Genomic DNA, 22548 nt, shown 5'->3' on the forward strand with positions numbered 1-22548 from the left:
GTGTGCAAAAATTGCGCAGAAGTGAAACTTTTCGTTCACGTAGCGCTCCAGAAACTTCTGGCGGCGGTTGTAATAAAAGTGCTGAATTGTCTTCCGTCTTCTGGCGAGTTACCAGAACCCTTTTGAAGGAATTCTGTGTGAAAGACCAAAGCACAAAATTTTGTGCTTTTTTTTTTCATTCTCGGCGAATGAATTCGTGGTTTTATAGCTGACCTCGGAAGGTGAATTTCTTTCCTCTGCGAGTGTCATTGCATTTATCCCTCTACGAATGCATGCACTGACTTGTGCACCGATGATGGAACTGCATTGTGGCTGGTAGGGACTGTATATATATATAAAAAACCGCAAGCTCTTGACAAGCGGGACATTCCAAACTTTCGTTTGAATATAACTTCTCTCAATTCCATCGCTTGCAGCCGTGCAGGCAAAACTTATTGAACACGCCCTAGCACTTCCCCACGCTCGCAGCAGTCGTTAAGATTTGTTTCCGAACAGTTCGCAGCGGCTAACAGGTTTGTCCCTTTCCCCTCCCTCCTCCCCACCTCCGTGAAATAGCTCCCACAGAGTTCGGGGGAACTTATTTATGCGTAGCGGCAATTCAAGCGCGTCGGCGGGGTAAGGTGCCGCCGAGAGCCTTTTGTTGTGTCGCGCAGTCACGTACGTAACACGCCGCCGTGTTCAGGGTTACTGATTTGCGGAGAATTGGGCTCCCTTTCCGATCATATACGCCAGGCGCGGTTTCCTTTAGAGCGGCCTGGTTCTGTCACGCGGAGAAGAAAAGAAACTGCGCGAGGTTTTAAGCGGACCTGTTTCCAGCGCTTTTTCCAAGCAGGGCTCACTCTGCGAAGGACGAGGATTTGACGCTCTTACAAGGTTTCGAGGGATGCGGATAAAACGCGCGATTGTGTTTTTTTTTTGTTTTCTCTTTTTAATTGTATTCATCTCTGCGCAGTTAGGTGCATCGCCTTCCAAATCACGGATTTAGTGAGTGCACATTTCTGTGCGTTTTCGGTTGTTTTCATGAGAACAAATGCCTGGAAGAAATCAGCTTTGGTAACATCTAGAAAGTCGGCATCTTCAAAGACTGAGCACATCTAGAAAACGTCTTACTAACATCTTGCCGACGGACGACAAAACTGTTGCCTATTAACATGTTAACTTTACACTGTGTCTGTGATCTTCTGGCTTGCATAGCATTTGTACATAAGGAATATAGGGCTGCCGTATTGGTTCGTCGCCGGGGGGTTATTTCGCATGAAATGCTCCCCACATCAAAGTTCACCGAGCAAAGCTGGTGCCCCCGGAGTGAGTTCTGCATTTCAGTGACTTAACATTCTGACGCAACCCGATGTAGGATGGCGATCAAGTGTCACTGGTGAGGCTACTAAGCGATGGGTGTGAAAGAAGTCTGAAAACAGGAGGTGACAAAAAGCAGTATACAAAAAGCTGCCAATCCTTTTTCTTCGCTGTTTCGTATTTGCTATTTAAGCAACCGTTTTACTTATTTATTTTATCGATAGTTCACAACGTGCTTACTCATGTCGCCTTTGAGCACTCAGGTATGCACTGCACAGACAGAATTCGAATTAGTTTTATACGAACACCGTTATGGGCACTTATACTTATAAAGGACCGGTCTTATTTTTAGACCGTTTGATAGGGCTGAGCCTCTCTTACTGCTGGGCGCCGTACCGGACGTGCGAAGTCCAATCGTGCAAAGGTCGAGGACGCCTACGTGCGCTCCAAGCCGGCAAAGCAAACGCGTTCACTAGAGGCAAAATATAGACCCTCTCGTTTCCTAAATTAACTCTCGGTGCAATGGAGGTGATAGTGCAGTATGTGCTGTAAGCTCATCATTCACTAGCAGTTCACTCTATTGATGGTTCATATTGTATGTGAAAGCGGAACAAGGGTTGACAGAGCTTTAGAGTGTCGTTACAAATAATCGGAAACGCTCAATCTCAGTAAATAAACGAATATAAAAAGTGTTATAATGAAGCACATCGATAAATGAACACTTCGCCAGTAAGCTGACCAACCAATTAATCAATCAGTGCTTTTTTTGTGACGAAATGAAGCCTCCCTAGGCCATACGCTCAGTGTAGTAGTCGTCACTGAAAACTACTTTATACCATCGATACGCGGTCATCTTGGCGCTTCCCGTAGTCGGCGCGCCATAAATTATTCAGCCAGAGCATGCGAATTTGGCCCTGAAAGGTTGGCGCCGGACCTTGAGAATTCTAATGGACTTGAGCAGCGCTCACGACGCCCACCGGCACGGAATAAGACCAGCTACGGAGTTTGGATGAAATGCCGGCAATGAACTCGAAAACGGAGAAAGTATGCTTGCTCAACTTGTTGAAATTCGTTTATTCAGTGAATGTTTGTCTTATGGCACTGGTTCAAAGTTCAGTAGAATTTCTGTATAGCAAAAATTTCCCAGCACGCGCGCTAGGTTTTCGCATTAGAAACGAGAACAATGAACTCAACTATGACAACAACAAAAGATGCAGGCAATGCCAAATTTACGCGACCAGTATGCAGGCAACGCGAACCACTCTGTTTTACGCGTGATACGGCGAAGTCCCAACTTCTGCGGGGACTGACTGTCGAGGGCGGATGAGTAGAATGTACATGAAGTTTATGACAAAATGTGTACGCACATTAGGATGAACTGCAGTTGCAATGTACAGCAGCATGGAGATTCCTGGCTATGACAACGCGCCTCGCTATGGCATGTGAGTGGCCATGGGGAACTGCTATCTGGCCATCGGTGTTCTCTCTCGATCGCACAGGGCTCGGAAGACGGGATGACGTTGGACCGACTCGTGACGGGCTTGCAGCCTTCGCAGCAAGTTGCCAGGGCTGACGTCTTGGTACTCCATCTCCTGGTCTGGCATGTCGCGTTATGTCCTTGCGTCGTCCATGCAGTTGCCGATGGTGGTGGCTTCTGGGCTCGCAGGCATGGATGTATATGACTTCTACCCGATCTGCGCGCCAAGTGATAGCGCACGCTTTCCATCAAGGGCGGGACAATGACATTTTTAGCACGAGTAATTTGTGTGCAGAAAGAAAAAGAAATTGAAAAGTTAAAATAACGCGACATTCTGTAGCTATAAGAAATGTTAAGGAATTCGGAGCTTATTAAGCAGTCGGCGTCAGTGTAGGCGCCCCCGAAAATTTACGGGACTTACCAAAGCCACAGATGCGTCACGCCCGTCCAAAACTTATTTCTAGCCCCCCCCCCTCCCCCGGACTCTGGTTCAAAGAGCGCGGGCAGTGGCTACCGCCAATGGTGTCCCATGATAAGGACTACCACCCAGGAAAGGGAGCGGTGGAACTTTCCACTCTCCGCTAACGTTCACCCCAGTGCATCCAATAAAGTTTTTACCACCACCACTCCCCCCACCGTATTCCGCGGACACCCCACTACAGATTTCCTGGCACTGTTCCTGGTCGGCGTTGGCGCTCCATTGGAAGCCTCAGTATGGGGCCAAACAGTTTCAATTGTCCATCGGTATCGGAGCGTACCGCAGCCAAGTAGGAAGTGATAAAGTACTTTAAACGAGGCCCTAACGAAGTTCGGTCAGCCTCGATACCCTTTCCACACTCAAAGCACGCCCACAGAAATGTTGCCGACCCTGTATGCGCGACATAGTTTTCATTATGTCCCGTATACTTCGGCGCAAAATAAAAAAGAACAGTCCCCGACTGCCTCGCCGCTCCCCAGGCGCATTCGAGTAAAAGAGCCCTGCGACTCCCCCCATGTGAGATGGTTCACACGATCTTCCGCTCCCGCGTAACGGGCGCACACTTGGTGGGGAAATCGGGCGCACGCGAGTCGCGTACCTGAGCGTCGTCGGCGGTGGCCCGGTCAGGGGCACTTGTAAACCTCGGGCGGCTGGATCTCGCGCTCCATCTTCTTAAGCCTCCGGAAGTAGAGCACCACGCACGACACGTAGAAGAGCTGCGCGAAGAAGAGGCCACCGCCCGATGAGCGCAACACACGACGTCGCCCGAGGCGGCGACCGATCGCCCACCTATACCAACCTGCACGCTGGAGAAGGCCACCGTGGTCGCGGTGATCCACGCACTGGACGGCACCTGCACCAGCCGCGGCTCAAGAACTCACGTCGTCCAATGCGCGCCCACAACACTGTCCAGCAAAGCGCACTGCATCAGCGGCACAAGCTGCAAGCGGCGTAAGCTCGCGCACAGCGAAGGCAGCAGAAGCAGAGGCAGCTTTCGTTGCTGGACTTGTCGACAAGCGAGCGGTATGAAAGCGGCGGCGACGGCAGCTCTCCAAGCGGATGTGCTCATCATGCTCAAGCCGCTGCGAAGCTCCAGTCCCGCGCAGCATGGCAAGCGCGGCTTTTGTGAGACGTTGCCAGGTGTGTGTATGTACCGACTGCAGGCCCAGGAAGATGCTGCACTTGAAGAGCAGCGCGCACTCGATGATGCTGGTGACGATCCAGGGCAGGATGTACGCCTTGCGTCTCTTGAGTGCGCCGGCTGCCAGCAGCAGGGACAGGGCGGCCTGCAGCACCGAGTGCAGCACTAGGAGCGCCGGGTACAGCAGGCCCCCTGCATCAGAGACAGCGGACACGTCGTGACGCCCACGGCCGTCCAGTAGAAGCAACGCCCGAGGCGCTTACAGAAGTGGTCGTCGGGCTTGTGCGCGTCCCCGGTGAGAATGAAGAAGGCGGCCAGCAGGTACCAGAAGGCGAAGAACTCGAGCACGTGGATGAGCTGCGTGGATGGACACACACATGTGAGGCGCGGCTCTCGTCGGACACACACAGGGCGGCCGCGGTGTCCTGGGTGGCGTATGGGGTATGTCTTACCGCGCTGACGATTCCGATGAAGGCGACCACGCCGTCGACGGTGCAGCAGCGGCAGCGCGGCGCGCGTGCCATGGCCGCACTGGAACCGGTCCTAGTGGGGGCGCCCGTCTAGTGGGGGCCACTCGCTCACCCTCGCAGCCCTCGATCGGCGGCGGAGGCCACGCATGCCGAGCAGCAGCCACGAGCAACCCGGCCGCCGCCGCTGGCTCGCCCGCAAGTGGCGCACAACCGCCCTCTTCGTTACGTGCCCTCCGCCGGTGTATGTAGTGCCGTCGCTTGGCCGCAGCGGCGCCCGAGGCAAGACCTGCGCCCTCTCCGCACCGCTGTAACGGGACTTTCTACGCCGCGCTAGAGCGAGTTTTACGCGCGTGCGGTGGTGGTCGTGGTATACCGGTGGCTGTGGGAGCTTTATTATATAGAGGCCGCGTGGAAGGCGCGTTGTTACTCGGAGCATTTCCGAGAGCCCTTTGCCGCCCATAGTCACGCCGACACGACTGAGACTCGCCGTTCTTCGACAGTGAACTTCTGATGGTCCTCCGCGTTACTTCAGTGCACTGCTGCTACCGCGTGTCAATATACCAGGCTGTTTTTGTTTTCTTTTTTTATTGCCCTTAAAACCGGTGGGCTACTTCGCTGTGGGCACCGACTGTCGCTTTCGTGCAACGAAAGTCCCTCTCTCATTTCCGTGTTCTCTTGCTGCTAACGTGTGTCTTTTACATCTTACGTACTCTTGCACGTTTCTTTGCACCAGTTGATAAATTATGATCAAAAGAACAGCGAGAGGTGTCTCGTTATGTACTTCTGTTACGACTTGCCTCTGCATCACGTGAAAGCTGCATATTTGATTTGAATGGCATCAAGACAGATCTGTCAAGCGAAGTAAATGAAGAGTTTGATTGCAAGCCCGATGTCCGCGACTATAGTGATGGTTTGTGAAACATCAACTGGATATTAGTGTCAGTGTGTGTCCTACCTCAGTTTCGCCATTTCGGTTTTACTTCTGTCAAACGAAATCCGGTTTATGTTCCTTGTCGCCAAGGCCGGTGCCTCTTAGACTCTCAGGTGTAGTGCAGCATATAGTGACTACTTCTGACGACTCCACGCTAGCAAGAGAACTGCGTCCAAACAGAAACTCGTATACCTCGTCTTGAGCACAGACCATTTCGGGCGTCATATATTATCCCATTATCAGTTATCCCGCAGTCACTATACTTCGACGATCCCTTTAAGTACGCTTATCACAAACTAACAACCATAAAACATTATTTAATTGCAAGAGCCGTATTAATAGTTCTAAGTATGCTCACTGTTCCCATCTTTATGTCACAAAATTCACCGAGTGACGCGCTAAATTAACCGCACATGGGAGAGGCCTTTGCCCTGCAGTGGGCGTAGTCAGGCTGATGATGATGATGATGGTATGCATGTAAGATTGGGAAGTAACACCGCCTTGTATCATGTGTTCTTTTGTCCTCCTTCGTCTATTACATCTCACCATCTTATCACGCTTTACCCAAATGTGCTGTCCAAGTTTGTTCACTGTTCAAAGCCAAATTTTTCGACATATTTTGTAACTGCCCCCGAAAGGCACCAGCCGAGGGCCCGCAGTTCGTGAAAATATACCAATAAACAAAAGACAGGAGATAACATGCATCGCATTCCAGATCAATTCTCACGTTTCTCTTTTGTGGCAATACACATGGTGACTGGACGCACCGCATGCCAGAGGTCTGCCGCAAGGTCACTTGACCCCCCTTCACTTCTGCCGCAACACCGCCGCAGAGAAAGCACTCCGCTTAGTATGCCGCTGAAGCGCCTCGGTGGGCGCAAGCAGCGCATACCTAATTCATTGGCGAGCTTCGTACACCAAGTCCGTGGGGGGGTTCACGTCACGCACCGTCACGAGGCGACGGGCCAGCTTTACAACGCATCCAAGATTGCGTGGCTTCGCGTCGTAAAACGACGCCTGAATAACGAAAGATCATGAGCGTATTGGAACACTCTAAACCCGCTCGGACCGGGACTTTCCTCTCCCTATCCTCACTCTCCAGAACCCTCCTCTTGGTTCTCATGGGCCGTACACTCTCATCTCGCTTTCTTACTGCGCGTTTGACTTCAGCAGCGGCCGTCCTCCCTTCCACACTGATGATGTCACAACAAACTTATCAGACAATCACCGTTCCCCTTTCCCGAACTGGGCAGCTAAAGCAGACAAGCGAAGCGGACGGCGAGGTTAACGCATGCCTTACTGATCGAAATTCCTGAGCGTACTGATGAAGTGCGAAATAGGAGACGGACGAGTGCCGACGTTCGCTTTTCCATTCCTTTATTTTCCTTGCTGTTAACCGACAAAGTGTATTCTGCTTGCCACGAAAAACCAGCTTTAGTCCTCCAGCGAGTGGCCATAACTCCGCCCACTCCGTATACAGTCCAGCACACTCCGTATTGTCCAAGCCCTAGTCGCAAGCAGGAGAGCTCTTATCAGCAGATTAGAGTCGTTGATAGGAGGGCCACTGACGCCATCATAAGGGAAGCCTATAAAACGGCCCTAAACCTCCCACCAACCACATCAACGGAGCGTCTCTGGGAATTCGGGGTACACAACACCTTCGATGACCTGAGGGAGGCGGTTCAGGGGAGTCAAAAACAGTCTATCAACAACGCGGGCGGGCAGGGAAACCCTGTCGAGGCTGGGGCTATGGCAGGCACTAAGTGCTAGTGAGAGCAAGTCCCAAATCCCGACACCCGCAATAAAGAAATACATACACATGGACCACGAGTGGCAGAAGGGTAGAAGGAAAGCCAGAGTCCGGAGTCCCCCCCCCCCCCCCCCCAAAAAAAAAAAAAAAAGATCTATCTAAACACCTGGAAATGGTCTACGTAGACATCGGGACCTATGCCGAGCCAGCAAGTTCACGATGGCTGCGGTCGACAACCAGCAGAGGTCAATAATCAGGTGCTTCGATCTATGCCAAGGATCCTGCGGAAGCGCAGTCACTGGCCATAGCCGCGTACCCAACGGGACTCAAGACATACGTAGTGACGGACTCCCAAGCAGCCTGCAGGGACTACCCTGCTGAAGATCCTCAAGGAAGGGCGAGTACACTAATAAGTATACTCCGCTGCTCACACAGATAGCATGGGTACCTGTACAACAAGGCCTAGACGGAAACGAGGCAGCGAATGATCTAGACCGAACACTCACAAACAGGGCGGATGCCCATCCTTACTACACCCCCTCCTAGGACCATTAGGTGATAGGCTAGAACGCCTTAAGCTAGAAAGATGATGTTTCTCTACACTATGCAAACAACTGTCTTCCTCGCGGACTCCGTCTACTGGAGGAAAATATAAACTAACCCATTTCCTAATCTTCCCACTTTAAACAAAATTAGTCCCACACAATATGCAGGTTACTGTCCTTTGTGCTGAGCAGTCCCCACGCACTACCATACTCCTTGGGAATGCAAGGACAAACCAGACGAAGCGTTAATAGTGTCATACCCGAGACACGAGCAGTGCGAGGCGATACTGACCATCGACAACCTGGACCAGCAAGCTTAGATCATCCAGCTACTCCGCAAGTCAGCTGTCGACAACGGAGCCATGAACTTGAAGCACCGACCACCCGTCTCCAGCAAATTTTCTTTTGGATAAATAAAAGTTCCCTCTCTTCCATATCCGGCTACCGCTATAAATTATATTATAAATTCTTGTGCGTCATTATTCTATGCAAAGACCGGCGCTCTGTACACACCGAGTGAACCACACATGAGCCTATCAGATCCACGCAGCTGGAGTCCTGCACCCGCACATCTGATGCGAGCGGAGGAGGAGGAATAAAATGCCCGAACTTCGCAGCAAGAGAAAACGACGATGATGACAAAGAGCACGCAATGGACGAGCGCAATGGATGCCACTTCCCGCGGGGCTGTCGGACCGTTTCGTGCTGAACTCTACTTCCGGCTGTGGGTAATTAGGCCGTAATCTTTTTGCCCCTGTTTATTTATGTATTACGCAATCCTACATTCGCTCATAAGGAGCATCACAGCAGACGAGGGGGAGGATGTAGGAAACTAATTTATATCGCGCTGCTCGCGCTTCCTAGCTCTATTTTGTTTTCGAGAAATGTGCCTCTTGCATGGCTCCAATCGCTCAAGCCTGAGTGCAGCTAGCCATTTTCGCAGCGCGCCTGACGACAGAGGCACGATTAAGCCGCACAGACAGCCTGCATTAAGTGGGTTTCAGTTTTCTATCGCAACGTATAACTCTTTGGCAAAAAGAAAAAAAAAGGAACCATCACCGACTGCTGGACTAGCCCAGATAGAGGATGTTTCGAGTTCATTTTGAGCCGTCGCCGGGAGGTGATGGAAGCGCTCTTACTCTTCAGCACTGGCGCTATACTGGACGCTCTGTCTATACACTTAAACGTGTCCCTGCCGTTGGAAGACACAGCCGCAGTCAAATTCTTAAGGCCGCTCGCAAGTAAAAATGATTAGTCACTGGTTTGCGCCTGAGACATCGGCGATAGTGATAACCAATATGTTTTAAGAGAACTTGCTGTTGGGCTAGCTGGTTTTATTTCATTGCTGATTTAAAGGCGTCTGTGTGCTGTGAGATGCCAGTGCACGTTAAAGCTCCCCAAGTGGTCGCAATTATTCCGGAGCCCTCCACTACGGCACCTCTTTCTCCCTTTCTTATTTTACTCCCACCTTCCTCCCTTCCCTTACGGCGCTGTTCGTCTGTGCACAGAGATAGTGAGACAGTTACTGCGCCTTTCATTACCTGAAAACCAATCTTGTTCTCGGGATCCTTAACGTGCTCTGACATTGAACAGCTCAAGGGCGCCCTTTGCGTTTCGCCTCTATCGAAACGTGGTCGCCGCAGTCGGGATCGAACCCTGGTCCTTCGGTGGTATGTGGTATATGCATACGGCTCTTCGTTTCCGGTTAAACCGTGAGCAAATTTCTTAAGAATCGGGTTAAACCCGATTTCTACCCGAAAATAAACCTCCCAGTAAACTTCGTTTCCGTGCGGACAAAGCTGAGGACATCGCAAGAAAAGTAGCGGACATCTCCTGTGTGCGGACATCTATTAGGGAGTTTTAAGTCAAGCGATCATTTTAAACTTCTTTTAAAGCTTCCTGTTTAGGGCGGTGCTTAATTTGAGGCGCGAACAAATTTTGGAAACGAGGAGCAAAAGCGTTTGTGTACAGATACGTCTTCTGCGTCTAAAATGATCGCATTGACGTTGAAAGAATGTTATCGCAGTGTCTGAACGAAGGCAGACAAGTGCTCTGCGGACACAGAAGTGCTGCGCAGTAGCTGATATTATGCGCGGCGAAATGACCACAATAAATGAGAAAAAAAAGAGATGTATATATTTTCTAAAGGTTTGCAGTGCAACCTGCAGTTTCCTAATTGTGGCGCATGATAGTTGGTTTTGCACCGTAAAACTCAATATAATTAACCAAGTTGTTTACGAAACAATATACAAAAATAGTAAATTTTATGATCCGCACGAAGGAGAGCGATGATAGCAACTTGTCTTCTGCTACAAAATAAAACCCGATAAAACCCGAATTGTGGAACCTATTGCTGAATAACCCGATTTGTACCTGAATTTGAAGTCAGAAAATATCACCCCATTTTTACCCCCCGAATTCCGGAAAAAATAAAGCCCCAAAACGAAGGGCCCTATATACATAATTCTGTATATATGCATAGACAGAATTCCTCCGCGACAAAAAAATAGTCTGTTGTTAGGACTTTACTTATTACCTAAATCAGAAGCTAATCACAAGAAAAAAAATTTTAAGTTCTAGAATATTGATACCTTAAACATTAAAAAGCTGGTTTCGTTTACTGTTGTGATCGGTTAGCGGAGTAATACAGGACGCCTCGGACGAGTTCCTGCACGAGTTCTTTGATCTCAATGAGGCAGACAAAAAACACGAGTAGGTGTCATGTGAAGTTTGTGAAGTAATCACTGGGTGTAGATCAGTGGCATGCTTCCTGCCGTGTTGCTCATTGTCCCGGTCGTCGATTGGTTCATGAATGATTGAAGAGGAAGCCGCGTTGTCAGATCTCTTTCTTTGGCTAAAACTGCTGCTTTGTCCCAGTAAATGTGATATCCTGACTTGTGCACGTGCTCAGCAAGCCCACTTGATGCGATATCTCCATTTCTGAGGTCACGTTGGTGGTCCTTGAGTCGCCTTGCGAACTTGCCCCGTCTCGACGATATAAACTTGGCTACAGTCGCCGCAAGGGTTCCGGTAGACAACACAGGGGAAGTTGATATCTGGAAGGCGGTCATCGACGTTGACAAGCATGTTCCGCAGCTTGCAGGTCGGCACGAGCCCAGTGCGCAAGTCATACTTCGCAAACACGCGGGGCAAAATTTCGCTTATCCCTCCAGCGCAATATCAACAATTTGTCTGCCAGCGCAGGTATCCACATGCTCGCGGGATAAACGAAGTTTTGTACGGCGTGTTTGTGAAGTACGACGCGCACATGGAGCACGTGCCGACCTGCATGCTGAGGAACTAGCTTGTCAACGTCGAGGACCGCCTTCCAGATATCAGCTTCCCTTGTGTTGTCTACCGGATTCCTTGCGGCGGCTGCAGCCAGGTTTATATCGGCGAGACGGGTAAGTTCACGGTTCGACTCAAGGAGCGTGGCTTCAGATATGGAGATATCGTATCAAGTGTGCTTGCTGAACACGCGCACAAGTCAAGACGTCAGATTTATTTTTTAGCCAGATAACGAAATCTGACAACGCGGCTTCTCCATGAATCATCCTTCATCCAATTGACGACCGGGACGATGAACAACACGCAGAACATGCCACTAATCTACACCCAGTGATTAATTCCCAAACTTCACCCTGCCACCTACTCGTATTGTCCGCCTCAGTGTGATCAAGGAACCCCCACGGGTTTCGAGACGTCTTCATTGTTTCACCTGATCAGTGACTGTAATTCGTTTTTATGTGTAATTATATGCGTCGGTGTGTATGGAAGACATGGACTGCGTGAGCTACTCGACGGGTCTACGTGAGACGAGTACAGCCAAGGTATGCTTGGACATGTTTATTGTCAGGGTCACCCAATGCAATTCATTCTATTATGCGTCATCGCCCTCCATTCGCACTCTATATCTTTCCCGTTGCTTCCCGTTTCCACCGTCTAGAGTTGCAGGCCAGAGTCACGTTACCACCGTCCGACCTCTCCACATTTCCTCTCATTAAATTTTACGTTCTCTCTCTGGCTAATGACCTGAAGCTTCACAGGGGCTATGGAAGACGCCGTGATGGTTGGTTTCAGATTAATTTGAATTGCCCAGTGTTCTCTAATGTGCACAAACATCGCAGCTGCACAGCACACGGGCGTGTTTGCATTTCGCCTCCAACGAAATGTGGGCGCTGCGGCCGGGATTCCATCTCGCTTTCTTGGATTTTATTTTATTGCGCGAATTCGCCCTTTGACGTAAATTAAAGGAAGATATACAGGGTGGCTTCTTTGAATGCTAGCAAGGTTTGATGTGTCCGCATGCGTGTGCCATGGCGGGCGGCTTGGGTCGTAGCTGGCTGCGTAGATATGTCGTTCGCTCGCAGCCCGAACTCAACAGCCGAACACGCCATAACCACTGTGCCCAGCGGTGTGGATGGTCTTTGAAATTCTCGGACGACACGTGCTCATGATACCGAACAAGGCTCTATAGTTACATTTGCTCGGCTTACCTCTTTGCACGCACTGTATACATTTTCTTTACTTGATTTTTTGTTTGGGCGATATTATGACGCTTTGTTTAATCATATACTACCACGTATTAGCCAAGAAGGCAGCTCCGAAATTTCGGGCAAATGTTAATACATTGCTCTTAATTTCATTTTGTTTCTGATGTTTCCGAAACGTATCCAAAAAAGTTAGAAAGACCGTTAACCTCAGTCAAACATTTAAACACATATGCAACTTTCGCTGAAATGGTAACGTTACCCTGCTGGCCCGATCCGCCAACTCTGATCTGCCGCAGCTTCAATCAACATTTTTGCTGGGAGCAATGAGCAACGTACGTGCCACACGCGCACAAGAAATGGCAGTAAATGCTTAAGGCCTTAAGTTTGTTAATGCCATTATTTCCGGAGTTGGTGCTACACGTCCACATTTAATGCCATTATCGGAAGTGACGATGGCGATAACGCTTGCAAAGTAGTTAAAAGTTTCATCTGAATATAAACATTCTTAGTGAGCACAATATATCGGGAATGTTGTTCAAATGTCATGTAAAAACGATTTTCCAGAATATATGGCTGTTCCTGCTTTACAAGTCGAAAAAGTAGGCATAAACTCTCATGTCAGCACATAAGTCGAGAGTACCTGTCAATAAGGCTGGTTAAAATGGCGCTCTTCGCATCGAAAATGCGGTATAGATGCCTCATCTGACTGAAAGTTAAGAATTAACCATTTCCTACTGGTTAGGAAGTTGTTACTAACAAAGCTGCATGCTTTTCTGCGTGTGGAATGGGAACTAGAGTACACGTTGCACGGGCGAATGAGTTGTGGCGAACTCAGTAGGTCGCGAATGGCAGTAAGGCTAATGCCATTAAATTTATGCGTGTGGCACCGCACGAATGCCAATAAAACTTAAGGCAGTAAGCACTTAATGGCATTAAGTCTGTCCGTGTGGCACGGGTATCATGGCCTAAGTGATGGTGGTGGATCGGTAACATGCAAAGTTTTGTAATGAAACTTTGAGGCTGTACATGCAATCTATCCGAAGCACCATATGAGTTATCGAAATGAAAATTTTTGCTAGTTGAAAAACGTCTTTCCTGCACAAACAGTGGGAAAAGTTCCGAGACACAATGCTTGCAACATATCGATTGTTTTATGGCTACGGGTTGAACATTATAACAAGATTAGAATTTGTAATGTTGGTTTATGGTTATGATTGGAGCATTAAAAACATTTCGAACTGAGCATAAAGTTTAATTTGAAAGATATATTAATGTTTGCCACGAAAATATAATTTTATTATTTGTTAATGTTACTTTCCCATTTGTCATTAACATAGTATAGCGTTCCAATGCAATGTAACGCATCTGCAACTTACGCAACAATTTAGTAACATCGCTCTAATGCTAAATGCCAACTGGGTTGTAGCGCCAAAAGCCAAGCGTGTTGAACCATTATTTGCCCCTTGCAGATTGTGAGCTGCTGACGTGTAAACATTTCTGGTATTTAGGTCACTTCCATCCATGGAAAACTAGACGGAGTCACGTACTCGACCCAGCTGCCTACGACACGCGCTCGCCAGAGAAACTCACTCTGCTAACAAAGCGTTACGAAGAGACAAAAACGGTTTTGAATTATTTTTTTTTTGTATTTTGGTACAGTTAGACCAGCCAATCATGCCCGTACTGACACTTTTTTTTTTATTGATATGAATATAAAAGGAGATGCTAGTTGATACCTGGCAGCAGCGCCGGCTACTCCGTTGGTTAGCCTGGCAGGGTCACCAGAATTCGCGCGCGACCATGATGTAGCGGGCCCTTTTGCCAGCGCGGATCGGGAAAAGTGATTCGATCGATAATGACGCGAGGGGTGACACATTTTTTTTTTTACTCATAAGAGAAATGCGTCATTTCTATTATGTGCAAGAAAAAATTCTCGTTACATTCCAGTTAAAAGCAGTATATAAACGAGACGAAGGCAACAGCTTCGGCGAAACGAGGTGTACACGTCCCGCCCATGGACGAACGACATACGCTGTTACGATGAATTTAAAGAAAAAACTTAATGAATTTCAGGTGCAGTAAGTGTGCAGATAAACTTTCAGCTCAAATCTGCCAGCCCAAGAGCAGGCTTCGTGCGCTCATCGCTTTTATTTTTTGCAGATAATGCATCCTTTAGGACGCGCTTACCTCTGCTCCCCCTTTATTCTCAGACACAGTAAAAACCGGTCAGTCAGCCTTGGAGGTTAGGAGAAGGTAAGTGACGCCAACCAAGTAAAATACAGGAAAAACACGACGTTTCGGGACCGGCTCGGCCCCTTCTTCACGGTGTGACTACGGGCGAGCGCAGCTTGGCTTTTTAAGCCCCTGTGTGGAGGACCTGCGGGTCAATGGCCGCAGCCCATGGACGTAGGATGAGGGGAGAGTCCCCAGGGAACGATTAACATTCTCTCGTGTTTGCTGTATGTGCCACGACTCGAGTAGAAGCCTCCTGCGTGGGTTAGCTTCCGTTTCCAATACAATGGTGCTGTCGAAGTCAATTGGGTGGTCACACCCTTCACAGTGTTCGGCCACGGCGCTGCGTTGACGATTCATGTGACGGACGTCCGCTTTGTGTTGGTTCATCCTTTCCGCGAAGTTCTTCGTTTCCCCTATGTACGACGCCGGGCAGACGGAACACGGAATTTTGTACACGACGCCCTGGGCCTTTTCTCTGGGCTGCCGGTTTTTTGGGCGGGGGAGAAGGCGACCGATAGTGCTGGTCGGTTTGTGCGTTGTCAGCACCCCTTCTTTTCCGAGAATGCGACCGAGCGTCTCGCTCACGCCTCTCACGTAGGGGATGCAAACACGTTTCCGCTTCTGGCATGCGTCTGAGGAAATAATAGACCGGATTTTGTTTTGCCTTTCTTGTTTCCTGATAATGCGCCGGATGAATGAGCTTGGGTAGCTGTTCTTTTGGAGGTCAGAAATGACTCGGTTCTTCTCCTTCCTTTTATCTTCACTTGAGGAACATATGGAGTCGGCTCTCTTCAGTAATGACGTCACGACAGATGCTTTGTGCGGGATGGGATGGTTCGAATCGAAATGTAGGTACCGTCCTGTGTGGGTTGGCTTCCTGTGCACCGAGGACTGCAGGCCTTTGTCGTGCCTTGTAAGTAGGACATCCAGAAAAGGCAGGCTGCCCTGCTGTTCATGTTCAACAGTAAATTGTATGGCCGGTTCAACTGAATTTAGATGACTCTGGAGGTTTTCTATCTCTGAGGTTTTCACCACACAAAAGCAGTCGTCTACATAACGGAGGAATAACTTTGGCTTGGGATTAAAGGAGGAGAGGGCCCGGCTTTCGACGTCTTCCATGGTTAGGTTAGCCACTGTGACTGAAATTGATGCCCCCATAGCAGTTCCGGTTGTTTGCTTGAAAAATTCTCCGTTGTAGGTGAAAAAGGTACTGCGCAGACAGAGGTCGAGAAGGCGACATACCTCATCGACGTTGAGTGGAGTTCTCTCGTGCAGCGTTTGGTCGTTTTCGAGTGCGCGGCGAGCAACGGACACAGCAAGGGGAACCGGTACGCAGGTAAATAGCGACACCACGTCAAACGAGACTAGGCCTTCGTCTTCCTCCACGGTAAGGTTCGAGACAAGTTGGACGAAATGCCGCGAATTCTGTACATGCGTGGGTGTTCTGCCGGCGAGCGGCGCCAGTACCTTGTGCAGGTAGTCAGAGAGACGTCGGAGAGGAGACAGGGTGAAGTCTACAATTGGCCGAAGGGGGACGCCAGGTTTGTGAATTTTAGGTAGCCCGTAAAAACCTGGAGCTGAGCCGTTTCTGGAGATGAGGCGGAGGTAAAGCCATTTGAAATCAGGATGCCGCTTGAACATCTCTGCCAGGGTTTTGTTGAGTGTTGTCTGAGTGTTTGAAGTCGGATCCTTGCGAACCTTCTCATACGCCCCACTGCTCAAAAGGGCTGACGCCTTCTCCTCGTAGTCGCGTCGGTCCATCACCACTGTAGAGTTGCCCTTGTCTGCCGGGAGTATGACGATGTCGGTGTCGTCCCTGAGACCGCGTAGGGCTTTTCGTTCCAGTTGAGACAGATTGCTCGGAAATTTGGGGGGTACCTTGGCGATGACACCAATCGCTTTCAGGCGGACCTCTTCCCTGACGTGCGGCTCCAGGTGCTGGATCGCATCTTCAACAGCCGCGACTAGTTTTGGGAGGGCGGGACCAGATGATATGTTGAATCCATGTCCTTTTGCGAGAACAGAGGATTCGGGCGGTGTTAAGCGACGGGAGGAGAGGTTCTTTACAAAGCCAGAGTTATGGGGGTCAGGCTGTTTCTTCTGCCGCTGCTGTAGGGCAAACAACTTCTTGTTTTGACACTCACGATGTTTGTTGGCTGCAGTGGAGGCCGCTTCCGTGGCAAAGGCGTCCACCCGCGGGAAGAGCTCAGGCATCCTGTGTTCTAGTTGGCGGCGCGCGAAGAACCGGTCCAGCTCCTTTTTGCGGAGAACGGAATGGCACTCGTGTATCCGCGCACTTAATAACTGTTGCTCCGTTTTGGACACCAGCCGTAGGCCTTCTGCGGTGGTTACAGGGCGCTTTAGGCGAAGGCTCACGGGTATCACATCCTTTTCCTTGCAGGTCTTGTTGAAGTTTAGATGTGTCCGGAAGACAGCAATACTCTTGGTGATGTTGACGTATCGCTTCACTAGCTGCATGGTCTCGATGCCGAAGTCTTGGCGTATAGACTCAAAAGAAAACATTCGACAGAAGTCTGTCTGGTTGGGAAATTTAATGTTAGGAGAAGGTAAGTGACGCCAACCAAGTAAAATACAGGAAAAACACGACGTTTCGGGACCGGCTCGGCCCCTTCTTCACGGTGTGACTACGGGCGAGCGCAGCTTGGCTTTTTAAGCCCCTGTGTGGAGGACCTGCGGGTCAATGGCCGCAGCCCATGGACGTAGGATGAGGGGAGAGTCCCCAGGGAACGATTAACATTCTCTCGTGTTTGCTGTATGTGCCACGACTCGAGTAGAAGCCTCCTGCGTGGGTTAGCTTCCGTTTCCAATACAATGGTGCTGTCGAAGTCAATTGGGTGGTCACACCCTTCACAGTGTTCGGCCACGGCGCTGCGTTGACGATTCATGTGACGGACGTCCGCTTTGTGTTGGTTCATCCTTTCCGCGAAGTTCTTCGTTTCCCCTATGTACGACGCCGGGCAGACGGAACACGGAATTTTGTACACGACGCCCTGGGCCTTTTCTCTGGGCTGCCGGTTTTTTGGGCGGGGGAGAAGGCGACCGATAGTGCTGGTCGGTTTGTGCGTTGTCAGCACCCCTTCTTTTCCGAGAATGCGACCGAGCGTCTCGCTCACGCCTCTCACGTAGAGGCGTGAGCGAGACGCTCGGTCGCATTCTCGGAAAAGAAGGGGTGCTGACAACGCACAAACCGACCAGCACTATCGGTCGCCTTCTCCCCCGCCCAAAAAACCGGCAGCCCAGAGAAAAGGCCCAGGGCGTCGTGTACAAAATTCCGTGTTCCGTCTGCCCGGCGTCGTACATAGGGGAAACGAAGAACTTCGCGGAAAGGATGAACCAACACAAAGCGGACGTCCGTCACATGAATCGTCAACGCAGCGCCGTGGCCGAACACTGTGAAGGGTGTGACCACCCAATTGACTTCGACAGCACCATTGTATTGGAAACGGAAGCTAACCCACGCAGGAGGCTTCTACTCGAGTCGTGGCACATACAGCAAACACGAGAGAATGTTAATCGTTCCCTGGGGACTCTCCCCTCGTCCTACGTCCATGGGCTGCGGCCATTGACCCGCAGGTCCTCCACACAGGGGCTTAAAAAGCCAAGCTGCGCTCGCCCGTAGTCACACCGTGAAGAAGGGGCCGAGCCGGTCCCGAAACGTCGTGTTTTTCCTGTATTTTACTTGGTTGGCGTCACTTACCTTCTCCTAACATTAAATTTCCCAACCAGACAGACTTCTGTCGAATGTTTTCTTTTGAGTCTATACGCCAAGACTTCGGCATCGAGACCATGCAGCTAGTGAAGCGATACGTCAACATCACCAAGAGTATTGCTGTCTTCCGGACACATCTAAACTTCAACAAGACCTGCAAGGAAAAGGATGTGATACCCGTGAGCCTTCGCCTAAAGCGCCCTGTAACCACCGCAGAAGGCCTACGGCTGGTGTCCAAAACGGAGCAACAGTTATTAAGTGCGCGGATACACGAGTGCCATTCCGTTCTCCGCAAAAAGGAGCTGGACCGGTTCTTCGCGCGCCGCCAACTAGAACACAGGATGCCTGAGCTCTTCCCGCGGGTGGACGCCTTTGCCACGGAAGCGGCCTCCACTGCAGCCAACAAACATCGTGAGTGTCAAAACAAGAAGTTGTTTGCCCTACAGCAGCGGCAGAAGAAACAGCCTGACCCCCATAACTCTGGCTTTGTAAAGAACCTCTCCTCCCGTCGCTTAACACCGCCCGAATCCTCTGTTCTCGCAAAAGGACATGGATTCAACATATCATCTGGTCCCGCCCTCCCAAAACTAGTCGCGGCTGTTGAAGATGCGATCCAGCACCTGGAGCCGCACGTCAGGGAAGAGGTCCGCCTGAAAGCGATTGGTGTCATCGCCAAGGTACCCCCCAAATTTCCGAGCAATCTGTCTCAACTGGAACGAAAAGCCCTACGCGGTCTCAGGGACGACACCGACATCGTCATACTCCCGGCAGACAAGGGCAACTCTACAGTGGTGATGGACCGACGCGACTACGAGGAGAAGGCGTCAGCCCTTTTGAGCAGTGGGGCGTATGAGAAGGTTCGCAAGGATCCGACTTCAAACACTCAGACAACACTCAACAAAACCCTGGCAGAGATGTTCAAGCGGCATCCTGATTTCAAATGGCTTTACCTCCGCCTCATCTCCAGAAACGGCTCAGCTCCAGGTTTTTACGGGCTACCTAAAATTCACAAACCTGGCGTCCCCCTTCGGCCAATTGTAGACTTCACCCTGTCTCCTCTCCGACGTCTCTCTGACTACCTGCACAAGGTACTGGCGCCGCTCGCCGGCAGAACACCCACGCATGTACAGAATTCGCGGCATTTCGTCCAACTTGTCTCGAACCTTACCGTGGAGGAAGACGAAGGCCTAGTCTCGTTTGACGTGGTGTCGCTATTTACCTGCGTACCGGTTCCCCTTGCTGTGTCCGTTGCTCGCCGCGCACTCGAAAACGACCAAACGCTGCACGAGAGAACTCCACTCAACGTCGATGAGGTATGTCGCCTTCTCGACCTCTGTCTGCGCAGTACCTTTTTCACCTACAACGGAGAATTTTTCAAGCAAACAACCGGAACTGCTATGGGGGCATCAATTTCAGTCACAGTGGCTAACCTAACCATGGAAGACGTCGAAAGCCGGGCCCTCTCCTCCTTTAATCCCAAGCCAAAGTTATTCCTCCGTTATGTAGACGACTGCTTTTGTGTGGTGAAAACCTCAGAGATAGAAAACCTCCAGAGTCATCTAAATTCAGTTGAACCGGCCATACAATTTACTGTTGAACATGAACAGCAGGGCAGCCTGCCTTTTCTGGATGTCCTACTTACAAGGCACGACAAAGGCCTGCAGTCCTCGGTGCACAGGAAGCCAACCCACACAGGACGGTACCTACATTTCGATTCGAACCATCCCATCCCGCACAAAGCATCTGTCGTGACGTCATTACTGAAGAGAGCCGACTCCATATGTTCCTCAAGTGAAGATAAAAGGAAGGAGAAGAACCGAGTCATTTCTGACCTCCAAAAGAACAGCTACCCAAGCTCATTCATCCGGCGCATTATCAGGAAACAAGAAAGGCAAAACAAAATCCGGTCTATTATTTCCTCAGACGCATGCCAGAAGCGGAAACGTGTTTGCATCCCCTACGTGAGAGGCGTGAGCGAGACGCTCGGTCGCATTCTCGGAAAAGAAGGGGTGCTGACAACGCACAAACCGACCAGCACTATCGGTCGCCTTCTCCCCCGCCCAAAAAACCGGCAGCCCAGAGAAAAGGCCCAGGGCGTCGTGTACAAAATTCCGTGTTCCGTCTGCCCGGCGTCGTACATAGGGGAAACGAAGAACTTCGCGGAAAGGATGAACCAACACAAAGCGGACGTCCGTCACATGAATCGTCAACGCAGCGCCGTGGCCGAACACTGTGAAGGGTGTGACCACCCAATTGACTTCGACAGCACCATTGTATTGGAAACGGAAGCTAACCCACGCAGGAGGCTTCTACTCGAGTCGTGGCACATACAGCAAACACGAGAGAATGTTAATCGTTCCCTGGGGACTCTCCCCTCATCCTACGTCCATGGGCTGCGGCCATTGACCCGCAGGTCCTCCACACAGGGGCTTAAAAAGCCAAGCTGCGCTCGCCCGTAGTCACACCGTGAAGAAGGGGCCGAGCCGGTCCCGAAACGTCGTGTTTTTCCTGTATTTTACTTGGTTGGCGTCACTTACCTTCTCCTAACATTAAATTTCCCAACCAGACAGACTTCTGTCGAATGTTTTCTTTTGAGCCTTGGAGGTGCTGACCTGCACGCTTGGCCAGAGTTAATGCTGGCATTGTGGTGCGTCTGGTCGGCCGCCTATGTGGTAGAAACAGTGTGCTAGCAACTGTATTAATACCGTTGTTTCCGTTGCGCCCGCAGATTATCATGAACGAGACTTGCCCATACGTGCCCACAACCGTCCTACTGCGCCCACTACGAGGTGAGCGGGCTGGACTACGCCAGGCGCGGCAGTCCCTAGGTGGCCACGTGACCACGAAGGCGGTGCACTGCTCGCATAGCTTGCGTCCCTTCAAATGATACGCATGGCTAGGGAAATCTAGGGAGGATGCAGCGGACAGCAGCGGCAACATCGGGACAGCATCAGGGAGGTCAGCGGCCGCCGCCACTGGTGCCGCTTTGTGACCGCGCCCGGCGCCAGCGAAAGAGGCACACAGGTGGGCCATTGCGCTCCTTATTACTGGCGCCAGGACCTTATCTTGAAACATGCCACCTGGCGCTTAAACGCCATCCTCTCAAACGGCAGCGCTTACCTCTCGGTCTTGGCATCCCTTGGCCCGCTCCTCGAAGCCTTCCCCGTTTTGAACAGCCCCGCGCGCGCTGTACAGCTTTGCCGCACGCGTGTTCCGCGATAGAAGTGCTTGCCGGTCTCGCCGTGCTTCTTTTTCGACACCGAAAAGCCGCTCAGAAGAACGTTTGCAAACAATAATTTGTCATCCGCTAACGATTCAAGTTTGCGGCAGAGTGCCTCTTGATCTGAGGCCGTGGAGGCTGACAGGCTGCTCACCTCCCGATTAGTGGGTCAACGTGCTGCTGTGTTTATATGACATGCGTCATGTGTGCGTGTCTGCCTGGCTATGATGGCCCGATGTGTTCGCCAATATCTTCATTCCTTGTGCTCTCGTTTATTTAATTTTTAGTCGCGGCTTCGATCATCTGAATTTCAGACAACGGAGCAAAACTTTGCTGGGTCAATTTGACAGTAGTGCTGTCGCTAGTGTTCGCAGCATTCTTTCGGTTTTCGGCTCGTCCGGCTGCCTTTGAAGAAGCATTGGACGCGTTAGGCTTTGGAGTTAATCATTCGCAGTCTGGAATAATTCTGGATCGACTGTAATCTTTTAATAAACCATCTGCATGACAAAACCTGGCCTGCCCCATTTTGGTTCGAAATTGATTTCCCATAGTTTGAGCCGTGCTCAGGTCTTCGGCTTCTCGCCGATTTCATTTGCGAAAGGACGCATCAGCGACGGCAAGGCATGGTTAGAATATCTCCGATCAACTCCGCAATAAGTTCCTTCGATCGTCTCTCGTTGTTTGAGCCGTCCAAAGTAGCGCGCCTACGCGATTCGGGCGACCGGCTTTCGCGTAAGCATGCCTCTCCGTTTGCCTCGATTTTCGGGTTCATTTAGTTACAA

The 22548-nt window shown here is 50.5% G+C and overlaps 2 protein-coding genes across 3 annotated transcripts in view; one reads left to right on the forward strand and one right to left on the reverse strand.

Annotated features, from left to right (window-relative positions):
- Positions 1 to 2388: 2388 nt before the first annotated feature.
- Positions 2389 to 5275, reverse strand: LOC149372361 (uncharacterized). The gene is made up of 6 exons (XM_089586149.1): positions 4845 to 5275; positions 4656 to 4749; positions 4406 to 4584; positions 4051 to 4104; positions 3850 to 3967; positions 2389 to 2990 (listed from the first exon to the last, which is right to left on the reverse strand). Exons 1-5 carry the CDS (start codon positions 4914 to 4916, stop codon positions 3875 to 3877), a joined length of 492 nt encoding a protein of 163 aa, XP_089442275.1. The 5' UTR covers positions 4917 to 5275; the 3' UTR covers positions 2389 to 2990; positions 3850 to 3874.
- A 16055-nt stretch (positions 5276 to 21330) lies between these two features.
- The window catches only part of LOC149372362 (fat-like cadherin-related tumor suppressor homolog), an 86257-nt gene continuing 85039 nt past the window's right edge, over positions 21331 to 22548 (forward strand). For both annotated transcript variants that reach the window (XM_089566824.1, XM_089566823.1), the window contains exon 1: positions 21331 to 21570. The gene's annotated coding sequence lies outside the window, so the exon portion shown is untranslated. The remainder of the gene's footprint in view (positions 21571 to 22548) is intronic.

The sequence above is a fragment of the Amblyomma mixtum genome, chromosome 1 (assembly GCF_055824585.1).
Source record: "Amblyomma mixtum isolate Tamu chromosome 1, ASM5582458v1, whole genome shotgun sequence".
Taxonomy (NCBI): Eukaryota; Metazoa; Arthropoda; class Arachnida; order Ixodida; family Ixodidae; genus Amblyomma; species Amblyomma mixtum.